The sequence below is a fragment of the Vulpes lagopus genome, chromosome 4, assembly GCF_018345385.1.
Source record: "Vulpes lagopus strain Blue_001 chromosome 4, ASM1834538v1, whole genome shotgun sequence".
In the NCBI taxonomy this organism is placed as follows: Eukaryota; Metazoa; Chordata; class Mammalia; order Carnivora; family Canidae; genus Vulpes; species Vulpes lagopus.
The window spans coordinates 50,149,893-50,175,377 of record NC_054827.1 but is presented as its reverse complement, the minus strand read 5'-3'; the positions used below and the strand labels follow the sequence as shown (position 1 = coordinate 50,175,377).

Here is a 25,485-nt window from a genome sequence, read left to right as displayed (position 1 = left end):
ATGAAGGTCAGGGAATGGGTCAAGGTCATTCTCGGTCCCAGCCACCATGGAGCCCTGAAGTATGTATATGTGTTTGAGAGCATAAGGGCATGGGTTGGGGGGAGGGTCCGAGAGTGAGGGACAAGCAGACCCCACTGGGTGGGGAGCCCAACATGGGGCTCAATTCCAGGACCCCAAGATTTCGACCTGAGCTGAAGTCAGTCACTTAACCGAGTGAGCCACCCAGGTGCCCAGCCCATAGTGTTTTCTGGGTATGGTGTTCAACAATCAGTGGGTTGAGGGTCTGGATTGTCAGGAGTGATTCTTCCTCATGGGTGCTGTAGTCCTGCTGTGGGCTGTCATCTGGGGGAGATGGCAGCATCCCTGGGGAGAGGCTGGGGTGACAGAGCAGTAGAGGGGCCCTGGGGCAGCTCTTTACCACGTGGATGTAGAACTTTCCTTGTGTTGACCACAGGTCGGTCCAACCTACCGAAACCTCAGTATCGGCCCCCTGGCCTCAAGATGGGACTATCAAAAGGAGCACATGACCCTGTTTGTTCCAGATCAACTCGGAACGCAGGGGATGCCTGCTGTGTTGGGTCTTCCTGCTTGCTGCTCCTCATCTTGGGAGACTGGGCCGTGTGACACATATCACAGTAGTAGTGGAACCCCTGGGGTCACAGCCCTTGAACCCTCATGCTCTTTCCTTCTGTGCCCAGTTTATCCCTGAGTCTGCTCGCTTCAACGTCTCCACTGGGAACACTCAGGCTGCCCTGGCCACACTGCAGCGCATCGCCAAGATGAACCGCTCGGTCATGCCGGAGGGGACGCTGGTGGAGCCCATCCTGGTGAGTTCCCAGCTGGGAGGCCTTCTCCCCCGACCAGAAGTCCCCTCGTCCTGGCAGGGCAGAGGGGGGACACCTTTGCGCTCTAGCCCTGCCCTGGAGGGACGAGGAAAGAGAGCAGAGTAGACTGAGACTAAATCCAGCACCTGCAAGAGCCAGGCGGCCCTAGCCAGCAAGCCACCTACCTTCACCTTCCTCATCCATGAAATGGCAATAATAGCATCTACCTTGCAAAGGTAGTCATGTGACTTGGCACCTTTGTTTATAGGTGAGAGGTTGTTTTATCATTTTGTTTTCTTGTACTGACCTTATAAATGATATAAGTGATAAGTGATATCAAACTTAACAGACCTCATTAAATGATTTCTTAAAATTTGGCATTTACATTCTAATGGTTCCAGGTCTCTCTTTTTTTAAAAAATTTTATTTGTTTATTCATGAAGAGACAGAGAGAGGCAGAGACACAAGGCAGAGGGAGAAACAGGCTTCCTGCGGGGGGCCTGATGCGCGACTCGATCTCAGGACCCGGGATCACACCCTGGGCCAAAGGCAGATGCTCGATCACTGAGCCACCCAGGTGCCCCTGGTTCCAGGACTCTTAAGGTCAGTCAACCTGAAGTTGTTCCTCACACCAGCCCTGACCATCCACCTGTAGGCGGGTCGATCACAGGCACCAGTGGCACCTTCCTCGTCTGTCCTGCCACCTCAGGAACGCCGTATGTAGGATAGGAATTAGCCTTTGGTTCTGGCTGGAATATGGTTATGGAATGCTGGGTGAAAACTGCCTCTAGGGTAGTTCATGCCTAATCTTTATTTCGAGAGGAGCCGTGGGGGATAACGATGGGGTGGTACACAGAGGAGTTTCTCAAGCTATGATTCAATTTATATAGTGGTTAGAGTCTCCTTTTGTTTAAGCCTTTTGCTTGAGTCAGTTTTGGTAATGTATATATTTTAGAAAATTGTCCTGCCCATCTAGGTTTTCAAATTTATTGGTACAAAATTGTTCCCAGTGTTCTCTTAGGAGTTTCAAAAATTGACTGCATAAATTTGCATAACCCCCTCTCTCATTTTAAAGCTGTTTATTTGTGCCTTCTCTTTTTCTTACTCCTCTTACTAGGGGCTGGTGTATTAACTTCAAAGAACAAGGGTTTTTGTTGTTGTTGTCCTCTTTATTGATTTTTGTGTGTGTGGTCTCATTAATTTCTACTCTTTGTTTTCTCCTTTAGCTTTTTATGTTTCTCTAGCTTCTTGAGTTCACTACTTAGCTCATTTATGGTCAGTCTTTTTGATTTTTTAATGAAGTATTTAGCTGCATTTAGGAAGTTTTGTTACAGAATAATTTTATTTGTATTTCTATTTTGTAACTCTTCTGAGTTTCTTTTTAAGCAGTGAGTTATCTGTTAACACTCTTTTTTAAAAAAATTCTTTCTAATTTAATTGAATTTTGGTCAGAGGATGTTATCAATTATTTGGAATTTTGGAAAATTTTCTGTTCTCTACATAGTGAATTTTCGTTGATGTTCAATGTGTGTTTAAAAAGAGCGTGTGTTCTCATTGAGTATATATGCATATTGTTAATTGTGCCATATCTGACACTTGTCCCAGATTTTGCCTTGCTGAGCTGACAGTTTTTCGATAAGATGATGGCTTTGTTCCTTTTTCCTTATAGTCCTGACAGTTTACTGCATATATTTTAAGGATATCCTGTTGCTTCCTCACATATGTTTAACTCTGTTTTGTGGATTAATCTTATTATGTCATTTTATACTGGTTTGGGCCTTAATTTTATCTTCTCTCATATTAATATGTTGAAACTAGTTCAGTTTAGCATTTTTCCTGATGTATCTTTTATCCAGACCTTCAAAATGATTTAAGCTTTTCTATATGTTTCTTTGCTTAGTAGTATATCTGGTAAATATATAGCTGGTCTCTCTCTCTTTTTTTTTTTTTCCACTCAATCTGGTATTCTGTGTCTTTTAGTCATGAATTTGATCCGTTTATACTATTGTGATTACTCACGTTTGACCTTAACTTCTGCCATTTTATTTTATATTTCCTCTTAACCATGTCTTTCCTTTTCTCCTTTCCTACATTTTATTAGAGTGATTCAGTTTGCTTTTTTCCCCTCATACTTCCTTCTACTGGCTAGGAATTTATGCCCAGTATTTTTTTTATTATAGAGGTAGCCCTTTAATATTGAAAATGTGCACCTATAATATCTATGTTATTTTATATCTTTATTTTCTGTCTAACCAACAATACAAGGACCTTGAAGATGTTAATTCTGATCTGCCCCCCATCTCATCTTCCAAACTATTTTTGTTTTATGTTTTTGTTTCACGTTGTTCATAAGTTTTCCTAAATTGGACATTTTCTAAGCATCATTTTTAGTGGTTTTAAACTTACCTTTTACAACTACATTCTTGTATCCTCCTTTCTATTGGGTTAATTTGGTTTCATACTTACTTTTAAAATGTTGGATCTATCTGGATTTAGTTGAATATAAGAAACATAGTACAGGTCTAGCTTTGTCATATCTAAATGGCTAAACCTTTGCACACATTTTTATTGAATAATCCATCCTTTATATATTTGAATCTATTTTTGAATTCTCTATTCTATTGTGTTCTAATGATAGATTTGTAGATTCATGTATATATGAGGATTTATTATAAAATAAAGAGGGCACTTCATGTTGGGAAAAGGATGCAGGTTAAATGTGGTCCGGTATGACACTTTACAGTATTTTTCATATCTGGTAGGGTAAGTCCCCCTTATTTAATTATTTTGCAGAATTTTCCAAGTTTTATTTTCTCGGTACTATTTTTCTAGAACAACTTTGAAGTCACTTTATTGAGATCTTCTAATACACCCTCCCCCCAAAATCTAGGAGAGTTTAATTGGGATGGTGTTGAAATATTAGTTAATACATAAAGAGAATCAATACCTTTGTTATATGAAACAATCGTACTTGATAAAAGTATATATTCCCACTATTCAAGTCTTTTTATATTCCTGAGCAACATTTCAAAACCACCCAAAAAACTCTTATCAGAAGACTGAATTTCCTGAGGGGAGAGTTCTTCTTCTATGTTTTTTATTTCTATTTTTGTTCTCTTTTTTAAATGTATTTTTTTATTTGATACTTAGAGAAAATCCCTATGAAGTAGGCCAATATTATTACTTTCATTTGTCAAATTAAGAAACTGATCTCAGAAAAGAAAAGTGAGGAATCCAAGATTCTAAAGTGAATACTCTTGAACAGCTCAGGGATTAGGGATGCTGACCCCTCCATACCGTTGAAAAATCCATGAGTAATTCTTGACTCCTCAAAAACTTTACTAATAGCCTCCTGTTGACCAGAGGCCTTATTGATAACATAAACAGTTGGTTAACATAGTTTCCTTTATGAAAGGGACCTGGGTGGTTCAGTTAAGCAATTGACTCTTGATTTAAGCTCACATCATGATCCTCAGGATCATGAGATAGAGCTCCATGCTGGGTGTGGAACCAGCTTAAGATTCTCTCTTTCTGGGGATCCCTGGGTGGCACGGCGGTTTAGCACCTGCCTTCGGCCCAGGGCGTGATCCTGGAGTCCCTGGATCGAGTCCCACATCAGGGTCCTGTGTGGAGTCTGCTTCTCCCTCTGTCTGTGTCTCTGCCTCTCTCTCTGTGTATGTGTCTCTCACGAATAAATAAATAAAATCTTTTATATATATAAAAAAAGATTCTCTCTTTCCCTCTCCTTACCCCCACCACTATCTCTCTCTTAAACCCAAAACATATATTTTGTATGTAATATGTATTATATGTATTCTTAAAGTAAGCTAGAGAAAAGACCTATTAAGAAAATCGTAAAGAAAATACAGTACTGTACTATATTTATAAAAAGAAAGACAAATCCACATTTAAGTGGATCTGCACAGTTTAAATCCATGTTAGTCAAGGGTCAACAGTAATTTTTTTTCATGCAAAGATTTTTAAAAATTTTAATTCTAGTATAATTAGTGTATAGTGTTATATTACTTTCAGGTATACAATATATTGATTCATCAATTACTGAACAACATTATTCATTTCTCATCATGTACTCTTAATTTCCTTCATCTATTTCACCCATCCTTGTCTCCCCCCCCCCCCCCCCTCTGGTAACCATCAGTTCTCTATAGTTAAGAGTCTGGTTTTTTTGTCTCTTTTTTTTTCTTTGTTTCTTGGTTTTATTTCTTAAATGCCACATTTGAATGAGGAATGGTATTCATCTTTCTCTGACTGACATTTTTATTATTTTATTATTATTATTATACCCTCTAGGTCTATCCATGTCGTTGCAAATGGCAGGGTTTCACTCTTTTATGGCTGAGTAATATTCCACCATATATTTACACCACCTCTTCTTTATCCATTCATCTATGGGTTGGCACTTTGGTTGCTTCCATAATTTGGGTTTCATAAATAATGCTGCAATAAACACAGGGGTGCATATATCTTTTCAAATTAGTATTTTCATATTCTTGGTAAATACCTAGTAGTACAAGTGCTGGATTATATGGTAATTCCATTTTTAATTTTTTGAGGGCCTTCCATACTGTTTTCCACAGCGGCTGCATCAGTTTACATTCCCACCACCAATACAGGAAGGTTCCTCTTTCTCCACATCCTTGCCAACACTTGTTTTTTGTGTTTTTTATTTCAGTCATTCTGACAGGTGTGATGATGTAGCTCATTGTGGTTTTGATTTGCATTCCCCCATGATGAATGATGTGGAGCATCTTTTCATGTGTCTGTTGGCCATCTGGATATCATCTTTGTAGAAATGTCTGTCCATGTCTTCTGCCCATTTTTAAATTGGATTATTTGGGTTTTTTGGTATTGAGTTGTATAAGTGCTTTCTGTATTTTGGATGCTAACTTCTCATTGAATATGTCATTTGCAAATATCTTCTTTAATTCTTTAATTCAGTCGGTTGTCTATTTTTTTTAAAGATTTTATTTATTTATTCATAGAGACAGAGAGAGAGAGAGAGAGAGAGAGAGAGAGAGAGAGAGAGGCAGAGACACAGGCAGAGGGAGAAGCAGGCTCCATACAGAGAGCCCGAAGTGGGACTCGATCCCCGGTCTCCAGGATCACGCCCTGGGCTGCAGGCGGCACTAAACCACTGTGCCACCGGGGCTGCCCAAGTCGGTTGTCTTTTAATTTTGTCAATTGTTTCCTCCACTGTGTAGAAGGTTTTTATTTTGATGTAATCCGAATAGTTTATTTTTGCTTTTGTTTCCCTTGCCTTAGAAGACATATCTAGAAAAAAATGTTGCTATGACTGATGTCAGAGAAATATTGCCTGTGGTCTTTTCTAGGATTTCTATGGTTTCCTATCTCACATTTAGGTCTTTAATATATTTTGAACTGATTTTTATATGTGGTGTAAGAAAGTGGTCTAGTGCATGTAGCTGTTCATTTGTTCAACACCATTTGTTGAAGAGACTTTTTCCCATTGCATATTCTTGCTTCCTTTGTCAAAGATTAATTGACTATGTAATTGGGAGTTTATTTCTGGGCTCTTAATTCTGTTCTATTGATCTATGTGTTTATTTTTGTGCCAATATCATACTGTATTGACTACTGCAGCTTTGTAGTATATCTTGAAATCTGGGATTGTGATGCCTCTGGCTTTGTTCTTCTTTTTCAAGATCAATTTGACTATTCAAGGTCTTTGTGGTTCCATACATATTTTAGGATTATTTGTCTAGCTCCATGAAAAATGCTGTTGATATTTGGTAGGGCTTATATTAAATTTGTAGGTTGCTTTGGGTAATTTAGATGTTGTAACAATATTTGTTCTCCTAATCTGTGAGCATGGAATAGCTTTCCATTCGTTTGTGTCATCATTTTGAAGTGTACAATTCAGTGGCATCAAATACGTTCAGAATTTTGCCTTCATCCTGAACAGACCCTCTGTGAGGCAGTAACTCCTTATGCCTACCCACCCCCAATCCCTGGTAACTTCTACTTTCTGTTTCTATGAGTTTGCTTATTCTCTATTTCATATAAGGGGAATTACACAGTACTGTGCCTGGCTTCCTTCACACTGCAGCCTGAAACAGGTGTTCATTGATACTCATCTCACTTTGTGGCATTCCCTTTGACTCATTGCAAACCTCTGCACCACCAAGCCTGATTGACTGCCAATCCCATTGGTGCTTTTACAACAGTGGCTTTTACATCCAACCCCTCTCTCTCTCTTTAAGATTTATTTATTTGAGAGAGAGAGAGAGAGAGAGAGAGAGAGTGCAGGAGAGAGAATCTGAAGTGAACTCCATGCCAAGCCTGGAGCCTGATGCAGGGCTCAATCCCACGATGGGAGTATTAAGTTAAGACCTGAGCTGAAACCAAGAGTCAGACTCTTAATCAACTGAGCCACCCAGGTGCCCCCTCCAACCTCTTTCACACAGCCACCTCACTGCTCCATGCCCTGTGATTCCATCCAGCACAACACTGTCAGACAAGTATTCTTCCAACACTAATATTACCCCTTCTGTTCAGGAACCTTCAGTGCCTCCCCTGCCCTGTCCTTCTCAGTCCCTGACTATAGGAAAACCTCACCTTGGCCTTTATGGTCTTCCATGATCTTTATTGATTGGCCTTTGCATCCTTAGATCCATGGCTAAGTGCAGATTTTGCTTAGCGGAGGATTGACAGCACACAGGGAGGCTGGACATATAACAGAGCAAAAGACATCACCAGAGAGGGAGGTGGGGAATGACTCAAAGCTGAGGCACCAACAGTGCAGAGAGAAGCTGCAGGTTCTTCCCAGGGCTGCCATGCCTGTGGGAGGGCCTGTTGTTTTGTTTTTTCCTCTTCAGCTTTATTGAGATGTGATGGACATACAACATTGTGTGAGTTTAAGGTGTACAGTGAATTGATTTGACACACTCTTATATATTGCAAAATGATAGCTGCCATAGAGTAGTGAACACCTCCATCATACCACATATTTGCCATTTCTTTTTCTCATGGTGAGAACATTTAAGAGCGATTCTCTTAACAACTTTCAAATATATTATAAATTATTGTTACTATACTCAACTGGGGAGGCTCAATTCCCACAACAACCACACTCCCTCCTCCACCCCCATCTAGTTTCCATCTTCTCTCCACACTCCCCATCCTGCACCCTCCCTCTTACAGCCTTCTCCTTTCCCCCCTCCTTCCTCTTCCTCCTGCTTTCCTCCTCTTGCCTTCAGCTTGCAGCTTCCATCCACATGCCCATCAGATGGTCTTGTCCTTCTCCACGGTTGTCTTTTATGTGAGGCCTGTGGATACAGAGCTACGAGCCATAGATTCTGCCTTCAAGTCTCTTACAATCTGCTTAGTGAGGTGAGGCTCACACAGCAAAGGATCACTAACCAAACAGCCAGATGTTAGAACCAGGTGAGTGGCATGGACAATAGTGTGTAGGATCACAGCAAAGAGGTAAGCATGAGCCAGGGCCGTTTAGCCCCCTTGAGCGGACAATTGGGGCATATAAACTGAACACTGAAAGGAGAGGCAGCCTCAGGGGAGGAAGGAGGAGCAGTGTGAGCCAAAACCAGAAACAGGAATGTGCAGTGGATTTGGTCACACTGGCTACCATCTGAATGCCAGGCTGAGGAGGCTGAACAAGATGGTATGTGTAGAGCTTCCCTGCTCAGACACAGAGATGAGAAGCTCTGGGGACTGGCTAAGGAAGGGCCACACCAAAGAGGAGTGATTTAGTCCACTAATTTGGATTGTAGTCAAATAATTTCTTTGAATATAATTTAATGATTCATTGTGATTCACTGCAGACTCAGTGTTCTGAATCTCCAGTTATACTTGGGGCAGTGAGGGGACCATAGTCACATCCAAACTCAAGGAGGGCATGTCAGAGAGATAGATGGGCAAGACTCAGGACTAGTGTTTGGGAGACCTGACACCGGACTAGCTGGCTGTGCCTGCAAACAGCTGTGTGACCCTGGGTAAGTCACTTACCCTCTCTGGGTCACATATTCTGGATTGGAAAATGGGAGGCCAGGACTAGTTCAGAAATGTTTCCAGTGATGACTAGCTAAAGCCCAATATGTAAAGCCGATGAAAGGGATCTGTCAATAGCTATTCTCTGCCCATAATGACCTCTAGGAGCTGAGCCTAAAAGTCAGCAGAGCACCTGGCTCGCTCATTCGGTGGAGCGTGCGACTCTTGATCTAGAGTTGTAATTTCAAACCCCATGTTGGGTATAGAGTACTTAAAAAAAAAATTCCCGGAGAAAGTTCCTTCAAACTGGCACTTTTTGTGACAACAAAATCCAAGACATCTAGGATTATACTCTGGGTCTATTTAGAGGGGGTCTGTAATTTCAGGTCTGTGTGAGAAAAGAATAGTTAGTTTTCACCTAAGCACCCCCCTCAAGGCCTTCCTTGCTTTAAATAAAAATCTGCCTCTGCTTAGTCATATATAACCAATCTTTATTTATTTTTACCCCTAATATGTAATAAGCACTGACAATGGATAAAAGCTTTTGCTAATTATTCTAAGGGCACAAAAAGAAATCGAATATCCTGTCCTCTTTCCAAATGTATGCTATTTTTTTTTTCTTACACAATTCTCAGGCTCTTTTTCAATACTAGGTTTTCTATTTTAACACGAAGTTTAAAAGAATCTCCCACGCTTTTCTTGTATCCTCCTCTTTTCTGTGCTCTACCCCACTGCTCACCAGCACTGGTGAGAAGAGGAACAGAGAAAGAATTGGAATCATCAACTCAATGGGCTGGTCTTTGCCAACGATAATAACAAGCATGCAAAGACTGGCTGGCTGAGATGTATGTGTAGAAGGGATGATCTGTGGGTGGAGTGAGGTGCACTCATGGTAGCTGAGTGGCTCTCTCACCCATTACATTTCCACTCTGTTCTTATTTTCTGTTCTCTAAAATACTAGAGAAACCCCTGCCAATCCATAAGTCATTAAATCTAATCTGTCTGTCTCTTTTCACGACCCCAGGAAAAAAGAGGAAGATTTGCAGACCTGTTGGATGCTAAATATTTACGGACCACGTTACAGATCTGGGTCATATGGTAAGAACAAAATTATTTCAAAATGACTTTTCAATAAACACAAAACTGACTTAAGCAAATCCACTCTGTGCCAGTGGGGAGAAAAACGCCAAGGTGACTCCAGCCATGTCTTCTCTTTCTGCTACCACTACCAACCAGCCAATAAATAAAACTTTTATTTTATTTTATTTTTTTTTAAAGAGAAGGAAATTGTCTCTGACTAGTTTTTTATTTTTCATATAAGCTCACTTTCTAACCTTTTGTAGTCTGGCCCTTTTCCTCACCACATGACAAAAAGTGATCCTTTGAAGTCACCAATAATCAAATTCAGTAGAATAGACTCTGGTGGTTTTCTTTGTGCTTCACTTCTCTGAAGCCATGATCTTGAGTACATAAAGATTTTCTAAACAAGATACAAAAAGTGCTATTACATTAAATTAGGAACTCTGTGCTGTGAGGTATCAGAAAGAATCTGAAAGATAAGGCCACCAACTGAGAGAAGAAATGTCAAAAATATATATCTAATAAATTTTTATCTACATAAGACTATAAATATGTATAAAATTATATATGTAATTTTTTCCAACAAGAAAAAGACATGCAAACCAGTAGCGAAATAGGCAAGACACTTGAACTGGCATTTGATCAAAAATTGTATCAAATAAATACATGAAAACATGCTCAACCTTAAAGTCACCAGGGAAATGCAAATTAAAACCAGTAAGACACCATTACAATTCCCCTGGGACGGCTAAAATTAAAAAGATTCACTATACCAGCTGTTAGGAAGAATGTAAAGTAACTGGAACTCTCACACACTGATTAGAGTTCAAATTAAAACCACCTGAGAGGGATCCCTGGGTGGCGCAGCGGTTTGGCGCCTGCCTTTGGCCCAGGGCACGATCCTGGAGACCCGGGATCAAATCCCACGTCGGGCTCCCCGTGCATGGAGCCTGCTTCTCCCTCTGCCTATGTCTCTGCCTCTCTCCCTCTCTCTGTGTGACTATCATGAAAAAACAAAACAAACAAACAAAAACCACCTGAGAAAAGTCCTTAGGGGTATTTATCACAGTTGAAAATATGCTTAGCCTATGGCTAGTAATTCCATTCATAGGTTCCATTCAACAGAAATGCATACATAGGTTTACCAGAATACATTTGCTTGAATGTCCATAGCATTATTTTATTTGTAACAGCCCCAAGCTCGAAACCACCCACATGTCCATTATACTGTTGTATAGTAGATACATGGTGTTACGTTCATAAAATGGAATATTATACAATAATGAGAAGGAGAAAACTAGTTATCTGCATCCAACATGGCTGAGTCTTATAAACCTCATAGTGAACAAAGGAAGCCAGACACAGATCCGTATTATGAACTTTCGTTTACATAAAGATAGAAAGCAGGCAAAACTAATCTACAGTGTTTCAGTTCAGGAAAGTGTTTATCTGCCTTTCTCAGAGATACTCATTAATAGCTGGTATGTCACCTCTTAAGACTTTACTTTTTAAAATACTCTTAATATTTGGAAATTGAACTAAAGCTACTTTAATAACAAGGGGAGTATTGTAATTATTGTTTTTTTCTGATATTTGTTATGAAAATTTTCAAATGCACACAAAAGTAGAGGATATCACGATGACCTCTGATTGACCCATCACCCATATCTGACAGTCACTGATAGTCACTCATGTTTGCTATGGCTGTGTTTTCCTGTGCTGACAGACTTTCAGGCAAGCCCAGGCTTTGTGACATTTCATCTCCAGATACTTCATTAAGAGTCTCAACTACTTGAGGACACTTTTCTTTCTTTTTCTTTTTTTTGATTTTATTTTATTCATGAGAGACACAAAGAGAGAGAGAAAGAAAGAAAGGCAGAAACGTAGGCAGAGGGAGAAGCAGGCTTCCTACAGGGAGCCCGATGCGGGACTTGATCCCAGGACCCCAGAATCATGACCTGAACCAAAGGCAGGTGCTCAACCACAGAGCCACCCAGGTGCCATGAGGACATTTTCTTAGATGATCCCAATCTTACAATCAAGGGACAAGTTTAATAATCATCTCTCTGAATATCAGCTGATACCCAGAACATGGGCAATTTCCCCTGGTTGTCCCTCTATGTCTTTCACAGCTGGCTTTGCTCTCTCTCTCTATCTCAAATAAAATCTTTAAAAATAAAAAAGTAGGGCAGCCCCGGTGGCTCAGTGGTTTAGCGCCGCCTTCAGCCCAGGTCGTGATCCTGGAGACTCGGGATCGAGTCCCACATTAGGCTCCCTGCATGGAGCCTGCTTCTCCCTCTGCCTGTGTCTCTGCCTCTCTCTCTCTCTCTTTCATGATTAAATAAATAAAATCTTAAAAAATAATAAAAAACTAATAAAAAAGTAAAATAAAAACTAGTTCATTAAAAAAAAAACTGAGTCCAAGCTTCAAACTCCTTCACTGGCTGTGGGTTCCCTGGGACCTGGCCCCAGGCTGTGCTTGCAAATTCCTTTCCCATCCAGATTCCCCTGCACGCCACCCTCAGGCTCCCCAGGGTAGGTGAGCCCAACCTCTGGCACCCTCCCTCCCTCGTGCCCCCCCCCCCCCCCTCCCGACCTGTCCCTCTGTGGCCACCGCCCCTTCTTCAGGCTGGCTGAGTGAAGTAATGAGCGACTCTGTCCCTTCCAGGCTGGGAATCTCCTTCGCCTACTACGGGGTCATCCTGGCCAGCGCCGAACTGCTGGAGCGGGACCTGGTGTGTGGCTCGCAGTCTGAGGCCGAGGTGGTGGTGACCGTGATGGACACGGAGGAGAGCCAGAGCCCCTGCCACTGCCACATGTTTGCTCCCTCCGACTACAGGACCATGATCATCAGCACCATTGGTGAAATTGCTCGTAAATGTCTCCTCGGTGTTTTGGGTCCCTGCCTGTTTGGGGGTGAGAAGTGGGACCTGTCATAGATGTGGCTCCTGCCTGGTGGAGCTGAACAAGTCTGCACACCTTGCTCATGTGTCACCAATGCAGATGGATGTGGGAAGCCTGGAGGAGTAGAGCTTGGAATTACTATGTTGTATCAGTTCTAAGATGCTCCCCCGCCCTTTTCTGGCATCTCTGCAATTGGGGTGTGTCCTACCATGGCTTGTTAGGTCTCCATTCACAGCACTGTTTGCATTTTGGTAGACATGAAATAATAGTACTTAAAAATCAGCTGCACTTTGAATTTGATGGAAAACAGCATAGACCATTTCAAAGATAGATCTAGCCCGTTTGCAATTCACAGTAGACCTATGTGCTATAATAAGCATCTTGGGTGTAAAATACCCTTTACCTACACACCAGTGCTTGTCCTTGGACCTACAGGAGAAAGCACACTGAAGGAGTCCCGATGTTGATGACCATGTGACTGGCTTTTGGCTGGAACACACATGAGGATGAACTTGCCTCTTTCTGACGTGACAATGAGGAATTCTTGCCAATGTTGGTAAATGCCATTTGCTTTCAAGGTTTCAGAAATTGTAATTGTCATTTGTTTTCTAGTGAATCCTGTCAATATCCTGGGCATTAATTTCCTGGGAAGACGGCTGAGCCTTTCTATCACCATGAGCTGCACAGCTTTGTTCTTCCTTCTCCTCAACATTTGCACATCGAGGTATTTTCTCTCTGGTTGCTGCAAAACAATCTAGTTTTGTGCAGTGGATTTGAGTTGTGGTTTCCTGACCTGTTAGTGTTCAGTGGGTATTGAGGCAAGTCCTTTTCACCAGGAGAGTAGTGAATGGGCTGCTGGTTTAACTGGAATGGTCGTTCCTGGTACCCATCACTCCTTCTTCCCTCTTCCACCGACTGGGCCCTGTCTCCCCATCCCAGGGTACAGGTGTGAGTGTGTTTGCACCCGTGCACTTATCCCACCCACCAGGATATTTAGGATCTTTATGCAAAGCTTCGTGGAACGTCAGGACTCCAGTTGTCTACCGAACTAGCTGGACCACCATTAGAATAGTTCAAAGAAATAGTTTACACACCTGTGATGTCAAAATTCATTTCACTCTTACTCTGCAATCCTAGAATGTCCTCCATGATCATATGGATCATCCTGCAAACCGTACCCCTTTGGAGAGTGGTAGCAGAAGTTGTGCTAATCTAGGGGAGGCAAGCTGGAATGGCACACTTTGGGGGAGTGGGAGGGACAGACAGGGAGCTGGGTTGAAGGTTGGGGTCCAGCATTTACTTTAGGGAGGAAATCCAGAGAGATGAGAAGCAGCATCTCCTCAGGCTCTGGTTATCTGTGGGCGTCTGTAACACAGAGCTAGGTAGTGGGAGTACGTGTCAAGGCTGTAGAAAGACCTCCATGCTGCCTTTCCTAACTCCTCTGGCATCTTGTTCCCTAGCGCTGGCCTGATTGGCTTCCTCTTCATGCTGAGGGCTTTGGTGGCGGCCAACTTCAATACCATCTACATTTATACTGCTGAGGTCAGTTGTGGGTTGGTTTCTCCAAAGCACACAAGGTGAGCTACTTAGGCTGGCTGTCTATTCACAACGCATCCCTCGCTTCTGCTGACGTTGGATGATTTTCTAAAAATAACCCCAAGAAAATGATACCAGGAGATTTATTCGATAGTTTCCTCTGCTCCGTAGAGTCTAGTGAAAGCCACTGCCTGAGAGGAAATTAAAGCTCTGCCTTTCTCATGGCGCAACATGTAGGTGAAAAAACAACTTGTTGTCCTGGCATCATGCTATGTTCCCTCCATCTGTTATTTACCACGTGTAGCTTAAATTTGAATATAATAGCCTAAATTTGAACGATAGTCTTTATGAATTGATTGAGTTAATACATCTGCTGTCTGCAAGTTCCTTCTACCTGAAGGAACTAGAGCATTACCTCCTAACGTTCATCTTAGAGAGCTAGTGTTCCTAGAAATAAACAATATCTGAACAGAAAACGTAACAGTATTTTGTTTTTGTCCTTCATTGAGCTAGAGAAAATGGCACCTCAGAGACTGCTAAAGCTGCACTCCTCTTTTTTTTTCCCCTAAGCTTTTATTTAAAGTCCACTTAGTTAACATACCATCTAATATTAGTTTTAGGTGTACAATATAGTGATTCAACACTTCCTCATAACACTTGGCATTGGGATCCCTGGGTGGCTTAGCGGTTGAGCGTCTGCCTTTGGCCCAGGGCGTGATCCCGGAGTCCTGGGATTGAGTCCCACGTCAGGCTCCCTGCATGGAGCCTGCTTCTCCCTCTGCCTGTGTCTCTGCCTCTCTCTCTCTCTCTCTCTCTCTCTGTGTCTCTCATGAATAAATGAATAAAATCTTTAAAAAAACAAAAACACTTGGCGTTCATTGTAACAAGCCCCCCCCCCTTCTAGTAACCATCAATGTGTTCTCTGTGGTTAAGAATCTGTTTCTTCATTAGCCTTTCTTTCCCCCACCCCCATGTTCATTTGTTTTGTTTCTAAATTCCACAGAGGAGTGAAATCATATGCTATTTGTCTTTTTCTGACTGATTTCACTTAGCATAATATTCTCTATCTCCATCCACGTTGTTGCAAACATCAACATTGCATTCTTCTTGACAGCCGAGTAATATTCCATTATGTGTATATACCACATCAATTTATCAGTCAATTTGGGCTCTTTTCATAATTTGACTATTGTAGACATTGCTATTATAAACATTGGCGTGCACGTATCCCTTCAAATCAGTATTTTTGTGTCCTTTGGGTAAATACCTAGTAGTGCAATTGCTGGATCATAAGGTAGGTTCTATCTTTAACTTTTGTAGGAAACTCCATACTGTTTGTTTGAGAGTGGCTGCACCAGTTTGCATTCCCACTAACAGTGTAAGAGAGTTCCCCTTTCTCTGCATCCTCACCAACATCTGTGGTTTCCGGACTTGTTAATTTTAGCCATTCTGACTGGTATGAGCTGGTATGTCACTGTGGTTTTGATTTGTATTTCCCTGATGAGCATTGTTGAGCATTTTCTCATGTGTCTGTTAATCATCTGTATGTCTTCTTTGGAAAAATGTCTATTTTTCTGTGCATATTTATTTATTTATTTAATTTATTTTTTCTGTGCACTTTTAAACTGGATTGTTTTAGTTTGGATGTTGAGTTTGATAAGTTCTTTATATATCTTAGATACTAACTCTAACTCTTTATCAGGTATGTCATTTGCAAATATCTTCTCCTATTCCACAGGTTGCTTTTTAGTTTGGTTGTTTCCTTCACTGGGCAGAAGCTTGTTATTTTGATGAAGTCCCAGTAGTTTATCTTTGCTTTTATGTCCCTTGCTTCAGGGGACGTACCTAGTAAGAATTTGCTATGGCTGATGTCAAAGAAGTGACTGCCGGTGTTCTCCAGGATTTTAGTGGTTTACTATCTCACATTTAAAATAAAAATCTACTTTGATTTTATTTTTGTGTGTGGTGTAAGAGTGGTCCAGTTTCATTCTTTTGCATGTTGCTGTCCAGTTTTCCCAACACTATTTGTTGAAGAGATGATGATCTTTTCCATTGGCTATTCTTTCCTGCTTTGTCAAAGATTAATAACTGATCATATACTTGTGGGTTTATTTCTGGGCATTCTATTCTGTTCCAGTGATCTTTTTTTTTTTTTTAATGCCAGCACCATGCTGTCTTGATCACTACAGCTTTGTAATATAGCTTGAAGTCCAGAATTGTGATGCCTCCAGCTTTACTTTTTCAAGATTGCTTTAGCTAATCCGTCTTTTGTGGTTCCATATAAATTTTAGGATTGTTTGTTCTAGCTCTGTGAAAAACACCAGTGGTATTTTGATAGGGATTTTATTAAATGTGTAGAAATAAAAGCAATTTTATTAAATTGCTTTGCTTTTTATTATTAAAATACAGGTATTTTAACAATACTTGTTCTTCCAATCCATGAGCATGGAATATTTTTCTGTTTCTTTGTGTCATTTTCAATTTCTTTGTGTTTTGTAGTTTTCAGAGAACAGGTCTTTTACCTTTTTGGTTAGGTGTATTCCTAGGTATCCAATGATTTTTGGTGCAAATGCAAATGGGTTGATTCCTTAATATTTCTTTCTGCTGCTTCATTATTGGTGTTTAGAAAAACAACAGATTTCTGTGTACTGATTTTGTGTCCTGCCACTTTACTAAATTTGTGTATCACTTCTAGCAATGTTTTGGGGAAGTCTTTTGGGTTTTCTATAAAGAGTATCCTATCATCTGCAAATAGTATAAGTTTGACTCCTTCCTTGCTGATTTGAATGGCTTTTCTTTCTTTTTGATGTCTGATTGCTGAGGCTAGGATTTCCAGTACTATGTTGAGTAACAGCAGTGAGAGTAGACGTTCCTGTCTTGTTCCTGACTCTAGAGGAAAAACTATCAATTTTCCCCATTGAGAATGATATTAGCTCTAGTTTCTTATTTATTTGTTTGTTTGTTTATTTAGTAAGTAAGTAAGTATATGACCTTTTTTATGTTGAGGTATGTTCCCTCTAACTCTAGTTGGCTGAGAGTTTTTTTACCATGAGTGGATGTTGTCAAATGCTTTTTCTGCATCTTCTGAAAGGATCATATGGTTCTTATCCTTTTATTGATGTTGTGTATGTATCCTGTTCATTGATTGGCACATAGTGCACCCTTGAAGCCCAGGAATAAATCCCACTTGATCATGGTGGATGATTTTTTTTTCTAATATTTTATTTATTCATTCATGATAGGCAGACAGAAAGAGAGAGGTAAAGACACAGGCAGAGGGAGAAACAGGCTCCATGCAGGGAGCCTGACGTGGGACTCGATCCCGGGTCTCTAGGATCATACCCTGGGCTGAAGGTGGCACTAAACCACTGAGCCACCCAGGCTGCCCAGGATGATTCTTTTAATATACTGTTGGATTTCATTTGCTAGTATTTTATTGAGAATTTTTACATCTATGTTCATGGATATTGGCCTATAGTTGTGTTTTTGGTGAAGTCTTTATCTGATTTTGCTATCAGGATAATGCTGGTCTCATGGAATGTGTGTGGAAGTTTTTCTTCTGTTTCTATTTTTTTTTTAATAGTTTGAGAAGAATGGGTATTAACTCTTCTTTAAATGTTGGTAGAATTCACCTGTAAAACCATCTGGCCCTGGATTTTGGTTTGTTGGGAGATTTTTGATTACTGATTCAATTTCTTTGCTGATTATGGGTCTGTTCAAATTTTCTATTTTTTCCTGTTTTCATTTTGGTAGTTTTTGTTTTGAGGAATTTATCCATTTCTTTCAGGTTGTCCAATTTGTTGGTGTATAGTTTTTCACACTATATCTTGGACTTGTTTGTACTTCTGTGTATTCATTGTTATTTCTCATCTCTCGTTTGTGATTTTATTTATTTGGGTCCTTTCTCTTTTCTTTCTGATAAGTCTGGCTAGAGGTATATTAATTTTATTTTTGATTGAAACCAGCTGTTGGTTTCATCAATCTGTTCTATTTTTTTAGTTTATCATTTCTCTCTGCTCTAATCTTTATTATTTCCCTCCTTCTGCTTGCTTTTAGGCTTCATTTTTCTTTCTCTAGCTCCTTTAGGTATGAAGTTGTTTGAGATTTTTCTTGCTTCTTGAGGTAGACCTGTATTGCTATAAATTTCCCTCTAATGACTGCTCTTGCCACATCCCAAAGGTTTTGGACCATTGTGTTTTCATTTTCCTTTGTCTCCATGTTTTTAAATTTCTTCAATTTCATGGTGGACCCATTCATATTTTACTAGCATGTTGTTTAACCTCCATATACTTGTGGTCTTTTTTTTTTTAAGGGTAGGAGAGTCTTTTTTTTTTTTTTAAGATTTTATTTATTTATTCATGAGAGACACACACACAGAGAGAGACAGAAACATAGGCAGAGAGAGAAGCAGGCTCCATGCAGGGAGCCCAATGTGGGACTTGATCCCGGGACTTTAGGATCATTCCCTGGGCCGAAGGGAGGCACTAAACCACTGAGCCACTCAGGCATCCCTACTTGTGGTCTTTATAGATGTTTTCTGTGGTTGACTTTAAGTTGCTTAGCACTGTGACCAGAAAATATGCGTGGTATGATGTCAATCTTGTTGAGACCTGATTTGTGACCTAGTAGGTGATTTATTCTTGGGGAATGTCCCATGTGCACTTGAAAAGAATGTGTATTCTGCTGCTTAAGAATGGAATGTTCTCAATATATCTAAGTCCATCTGGTCCAGTGTGTCATTCAAAGCCATTGTCTCCTTACTGATTGTCTGATTAGATTATATGTCCATTGATATAAGTGGGGTGTTAAACTCTCCTGCTATGACTGTATTATCACCAATGAGTTCCTTAGTTTGTTTTTGTTTTATATATTTGGGTGCTCTGACTTTGGGGGCATCAATATTTATAAATGTTAGATCTTTTCGTTGGATAGACCCTTTATTATGATAGAATGTCCTTCATCTCTTCTTACAGTCTTTGGTTTAAAATCCTAGTTTAGGGATCCCTGGGTGGCGTAGTGGTTTGGTGCCTGCCTTTGGCCCAGGGCACGATCCTGGAGACCTGGGATCGAATCCCACGTCGGGCTCCCGGTGCATGGAGCCTGCTTCTCCCTCTGCCTGTGTCTCTGCCTCTCTCTCTCTCTCTCTCTCTCTCTGTGACTATCATAAATAAATAAAAATTCAAAAAAATAAATAAATAAAATCCTAGTTTGGCTCTTCCCTCAAGCGGCCTGAGGTGACCTCTGAAAATGGTTCGCTTCTCACTGGACCCAGAAAACCCTACAAAATCATGCAAATTGAGAGGTTCAAATCTTTGTATTCACTTTAAGAACACACGTGAAACTGCCCAGGCCATCAAGGGTATGCATATCCGAAAAGCCACCAAGTATCTGAAAGATGTCACTTTGCATAAGCAGTGTGTGCATCACTACAATGGTGGAATTGGTAGGTGTGCACAGGCCAAACAGTGGGGCTGGACACAGGTCAGTGGCCCAAGAAGAGTGCTGGATTTTTACCGCACATGCTTAAAAATGCAGAGAGTAATGCTGAACTTAAGGGTTTAGATGTAGATTCTCTGGTCATTGAGCACATCCAGGTGAGCAAAGCCCCCAAGATACGACATAGAACTTACAGGGCTCATGGCCGGATTAACCCATACATGAGCCACATCGAGATGATTCTTACTGAAGAAGAGCAGATTGTTCCTAAACCAGAAGAGGAGGTTGCACAGAAGAAAAAGATATCCCAGAAGAAACTAAAGAAACAAAAACTTATGGCCCAGGAGTAAATTCTGCATAGAATAAATGCAAATAAAAAAAATAAAATAAAATCCTAGTTTGTCCAATATAAGTATTGCTGCTCAAGCCTTCTTTTGACATCCATGTCCATAATAAATGTTTCTCCTTCCCCTCAGTGTCAATCTGCAAGTGTCTTTAGGTTTAAAATGAGTCTCTTGTGAGCAGCATATAGGTGAGTCTTATTTTTTATCCATTCTGACACCTTGTCTTTTAGAACATTTAGTCCATTTATATTTTGAGTAATTTTTGATATGTATTTAGTGCCATTTTGTTACTTGTTTTGTAGTTGTTTCTGGAGTTTTTCTCTGTTCTTTTCTTCATTACTTTTGGTCTCTCCACTCAGAGTGCCCTTTTAATATTTCTTGCAAGGCTGGTTTAGTGGTCACAAACTCCTTTAGTTTTTGTTTGCCTGGGAAATGCTTTATCTTTTCTTCTATTTTGAATGACAGCCTTGCTGGATAGAGTATTCTTGGCTGCAGATTTTTCCCATTCAGTACTTTGAATATATCATGGCAGTCTCTTCCGGCTTGCCAAGTTTCTGTGGAGAGATGGGCAGCTAGCTTTATGGGCCTTCTCTTGTAAGTTAGGGACTTCTTTTGTGTTGCTGTTTTTAGGATTTTTTCTTTACTGCTGTAGTTTTGCAAATTTAACTACAATACATCTTGGTGCTGGCCTTGGTGTTGATTTTGATGGGAGTTCTCTATGCCTCCTGCATCTGGATGCCGGTTCCCTTCACCAAATTAGGGAAGTTTTCAGCTATTTCCTCAAATTTTCACTGCCTTTTCTCTTCTTCTTCTGGCACTCCTGTGATAGGAATGTTACTATGTTTGAGGGAGTCACTAAGTGTGTCTGTTCTCGTGTTCCATAATTCTTTCTCTTTTGGCTTCATAATTTTCTACTTTATCTTCTATATCACTTACTCATTCCTCTGCTTCTCTAGCCTTGTTCAGTGTGTTTGGTCTGTTTCTAGTATCAGTTACTGCATTTCTCATTTCTGACTTTTTAAAACTCTTCTGTCTCTGTGGTAAGGGCATCCCTGAAGTCCTCTGTTCTTTTCTCAAGCCCAGGGAGTATCCTTATGATCATTGCCTTAAGTTCTCCATCAAGCATGTTACTTACATTTGTTTCACTGAGATCTGCGGCCATGACCTTATCTTACTGTTTCATTTGGGATGAATTCCTCCATTTTGGCATTTTGTCTAAGTCTCTGTCTTCTGTGTTAGAAAAGCCTGTTAGAGTTTCCTGCTCCTGAGAGTAATGGCTTTATAAAAAAGTGGTCATACAGTGTCCAGGGCTCGGCACCTCAGGGAGTGTCTCTGGTGTGTGCTGCGGGTGCTCCGCTGCTGTGTTATGGTGGCTCTATCCCTCAGGCCAGTTGTCTGCAGAGGCTCCTTGCCTGGAGTCCTTGGCCAGAATGTGGTGGGTTTTAACCACCAGAATGAGGTGCACTCTGAGCTGCCTGTGAAATGAGACCTGATGCTACTTCCACTAGAACTGAAGCCTTGGAGAACTGATCAGGATGTGTTGTGGGCAGGAATTTCTACTGGTCTTCTGAGGAAGGGTCCCACTGCACTGGGATTGAGGCATACTTGCCCCAGGAAGGCAATCCCAGCAGAATGCAGAGGGGAAGCTACATTTGTTTTTATCTCAGGAAACATAGAAGTCTGTTCAGATTACGGATATAGCACATCCAAACCATTAAAGCCCCAGAGAAAAATGTTTTTTTTTTCTCCCCAGATAGATAAAAGTAGGGAATTGACATATTTGATCTGTGTAATATAGTGTGCTTCTAAAGTTACATTTGAAATATTTAACTTAACATGTTTTGGAATAAATTCATTTAAGAGATCATTTCTAAGTAAATTTTGTGATACTTATTACCTAAAAAAAGATCAAAGGCATGTACCCGAAGATGATGGTCTTCTATTATACCACTCAGAATTGTCAAAACATGAACAAGACTGATTTTCTTTGCTCTGATATCATCACTATGTATCTGAATCTTACTGTTTTCTGTTATAGCCAGCAGCTTCATTTTCCAGAAAAAAAAAAAGCTCCTGAAAAAAGGCACTCTACTTCTAGACCTTTTCTTACAAATACAGCAATGTCCACTGAGTCCAGAATGCTTTTTGACTCTGCCTTTGGCAGATGGTGCTTAACAAAATGTGACTGAGTGGAGAGACTCTGTGCTTTGCTTTAGTGAGTGGATTGGTATTCTATAGCTTTAAGATAATTTTTAACTGCTGTAAAAATCACTCTTTCATAAAGTGTTCTCACTATAAATTGTTAAGTACTATTTGCTTACGTATTAAACTTTTGCTAGTTCCTGGAAGAATTTAGGATTGATTAAGCACAGATTAATGAAGTCTTGTTGTAAGAAAGTTACATCAAGAAAGTAGATTATGAGGGTGCCTGGGTGGCTCAGTCACATCTGCCTTTGGCTCAGGTCATGATCCTGGGGTCCTGGGATGGAGCCCCACATTGGGCTCCCTGCTCAGCGAGAAGTCTGCTTCTCCCTTTCCCTCTGCTACTCAACCCTGCTAGTGTTCTCTCTTTCTTGCAAATAAAATCTTTTTTTTTTAAAGTAGGTTATGCTATAAGATTCTATTTTTAAAAATTATGCTCCACACTCAGTGTGGTGCTTGAATTCAGGACTCTGAGATTAGGAGTCACATGCTGTACTGACCAAGCCAGCCAGGTGCTTCTATATCATAAGACTCTGCAACAGGAGTGTCATGAATGATGTAGTATATACCCAACATGCTGGTCAGTTCTTTTCATGGTGTTAGTTTTCACTGAAATATTATTTGGGGAGGATTTTTTCTTTTTAAAAAAAGTTTAAAAAATGTATTTATTTGAGAGAGAGCATGCAAGAGCAAGCATGAGTGGGAGGGGCGGAGGGAGAGGGAGAGTGAGTCTTAAGCAGACTCTGCACTGAGCAACAGAACTGATGTGGGGCTGATGTCCTGACCCTGAGATCATGATGTGAGCTCAAACCACTTGATACATTTATAGTTCTAATGTGGAAATCTTCTCTTCAATTTAGAGCTTCCCTTTTTGGAATTATACTTAGGATATTCAATGAAACATATTTTGGAATTTGGTCATTTAAAGCATAATTCCTAAATGTTTTTTTCTTTTTCTGATACTTGAGAATTCAAAATTGTGTGCCTGAGAACACAAATGCCCTGTATTTCAGGTCCTGTATACCTGTGTAGGATACCTGGTATTCGATCTGCACCAAAACCTGGCTGGGGGAGAAAGGGCACGGGACTCAGGAAAGTAGAAACCTGAGCTAACTGATGCTTCCTATGCTCCTCCCTCCAGGTCTACCCCACGATGATGCGTGCTTTGGGGATGGGGACCAGTGGCTCCCTGTGTCGGATTGGCGCAATGGTGGCACCATTCATATCCCAGGTACAGCCCAGGATCCTCTGTAGAGGAGATGAGTCTAAAGGAGATGGGAAAAGCGGGACACTGGGTTCCTTCAAGTTAAGGGTTTAACTGGGGATGTCTGTGTACTTAATGAGTTTTCTTGAGGGGCTCTTTCCCCATCGTGTAGTGAATTTGGGCAGGGAAAGAGGCTAAGTGAATGTTTCCAGGCTTGTAGTTGGTCAATAGCATGCATTTCATTGCACGCAGGGTTTGGATTTGGTGGGCATTGTTGCAGTAAGATGGAAAAGAAATGGAGGACATGAGGATCTTGAGCAGTTGAATGACACTGGGTTTGAACCCTGACCCTGTACAGGGGTACAATTGAAACATAGTACATGGAAGTGCAGGGAGGGTAAGTCTAGTGCTAGGGCAAACCAGGTACAGGCTGGGATGAAATCCAGGGCCTGGACTCATGGATGGACCCTTGTTTCAGGAGGGAAACAGAGGCATATGTGGGGACCCACATGGTCCTTTTTCCTCAGAGGGGCTAAACACTGGTCAGCATTGGTCCTTCTCTTGTGGCCACAGAATGGAAATCTACCTGAGCTGGCTGCAGCAAAAAGACAGGAGTAAGGCTAGGCCCTGGGAGGGTCTGATCTGAGCAGTGGAGGCGATAGGGACCCAGGCCTTTTCTTATGTCTGTCTGGGTCCAGGGCCACTCCTTGGCCTTTCTGAGCATTTAGGCTCTACTGTCCTCTCCCCGAACACCAGTGTGCTATGCTTGCCTGTGTACATGGCCATCCTACCAATCTGAACCGTAGATCCTTGAAGCAGCCATCAGAAGACATGGCTGTACTCTCTCTACATCCCTGAAAAGGGACTCTCACTAGCCAGGCAGGTCAGATGTTCACACTTGAGCTCAGTCAGTTGTGGCCAGGAGTCAAGGTTGTCGACAAAGGCAGCTGGGGAAATGCAGTTTTCAAAGAAATGGGGTTCTGGGCTGAGCAGATTGTCATGCATATTTCCTATCATTTAGCACATTTTGCTACCACTAGGCTGTTATTCGTTTGTTTTGAACTCTTTGGGGAGTGTTTTCCCCACTGGTTTTAAGGAAAAATGAGGGCAGCTTTTGTCTAGTGATTTCAAAGTTCTTTTATACTGATAGCACCATTTTCAGAAAAGAACATAGTGGTAGAAGACAGAAGTAAAAGATTAATCCTGTTTCTGGATGATCAGGCCACAGTATAGTTTATCTTCTGGGCTTTAATTAGAAATTGCATTTCTGTTTTCAACCACTCGAAACATGTCTTTTGGGGGTATTTGTGGGTATTTACCCTGGAGGGGTATACAGCTTTTGGTGGCTTTGTGGACCAGGAAAGATCACCAACTGGCTCTTCTGGGGCCATAGGTTCTGATCTGCTTAGTATCCTGCAGCCAAGGAGTCACAACCATTTACAGGTGAATCACTCCTCTCTCTCTGCCTCCCTCAGCCGTAAAATAAAAATCAATTATAGCACCCATCAGATAGATTTGTTCTGAGTATTAAAGGGGATTAATACATGGAAAACACAGCCCAACATTTGACACATAGTAAACCCTCAATAAATGTTACCTAATAGCAATGATCACTAGTAGTGAAGGCCAAATGCTAAATATTCAAATAAATATTTCTCAATAACAATACTTTCAAGTCCAGTATTTCAATCACGATGTGATTAGGATGTTTTGCTTTCTTAAAAGATTTGGAATGGAAGGTCAGAATCTGAGATCTGTTTGCTCCTAGGATATTAGCTTGGGTTTGGGGTGGGGTGAGCTGCTTCAAACAGACAATAAGGCCTTGGCGTCACCCGTGTGAGCTGATAATCCGTCCGCCGTCTCTTGGACGTGGTTCTCAAACTTGAGCGCGTACCATCAGAATTACAAGGCATAACTTGATAACAAGAAGACTGCTGGATTCCACCCAGAGACTGCTGCTGCGTATGGG

General features: G+C 41.0%; 1 protein-coding gene across 3 annotated transcripts in view; it reads left to right on the top strand.

Moving 5' to 3' along the window:
- Nucleotides 1-25,485, top strand: part of SVOPL (SVOP like) — a 102,632-nt gene that overhangs the window by 33,825 nt on the left and 43,322 nt on the right. For all 3 annotated transcript variants that reach the window (XR_005987319.1, XR_005987318.1, XM_041752153.1), the window contains exons 10-15: nucleotides 699-827; nucleotides 9,835-9,908; nucleotides 12,559-12,764; nucleotides 13,407-13,518; nucleotides 14,255-14,336; nucleotides 23,454-23,543. Coding sequence is in view for 1 of the 3 variants with exons in the window: in XM_041752153.1 (XP_041608087.1) it covers nucleotides 699-827; nucleotides 9,835-9,908; nucleotides 12,559-12,764; nucleotides 13,407-13,518; nucleotides 14,255-14,336; nucleotides 23,454-23,543 (693 nt within the window). In the remaining 2 variants the exon portion in view is untranslated. The remainder of the gene's footprint in view (nucleotides 1-698; nucleotides 828-9,834; nucleotides 9,909-12,558; nucleotides 12,765-13,406; nucleotides 13,519-14,254; nucleotides 14,337-23,453; nucleotides 23,544-25,485) is intronic.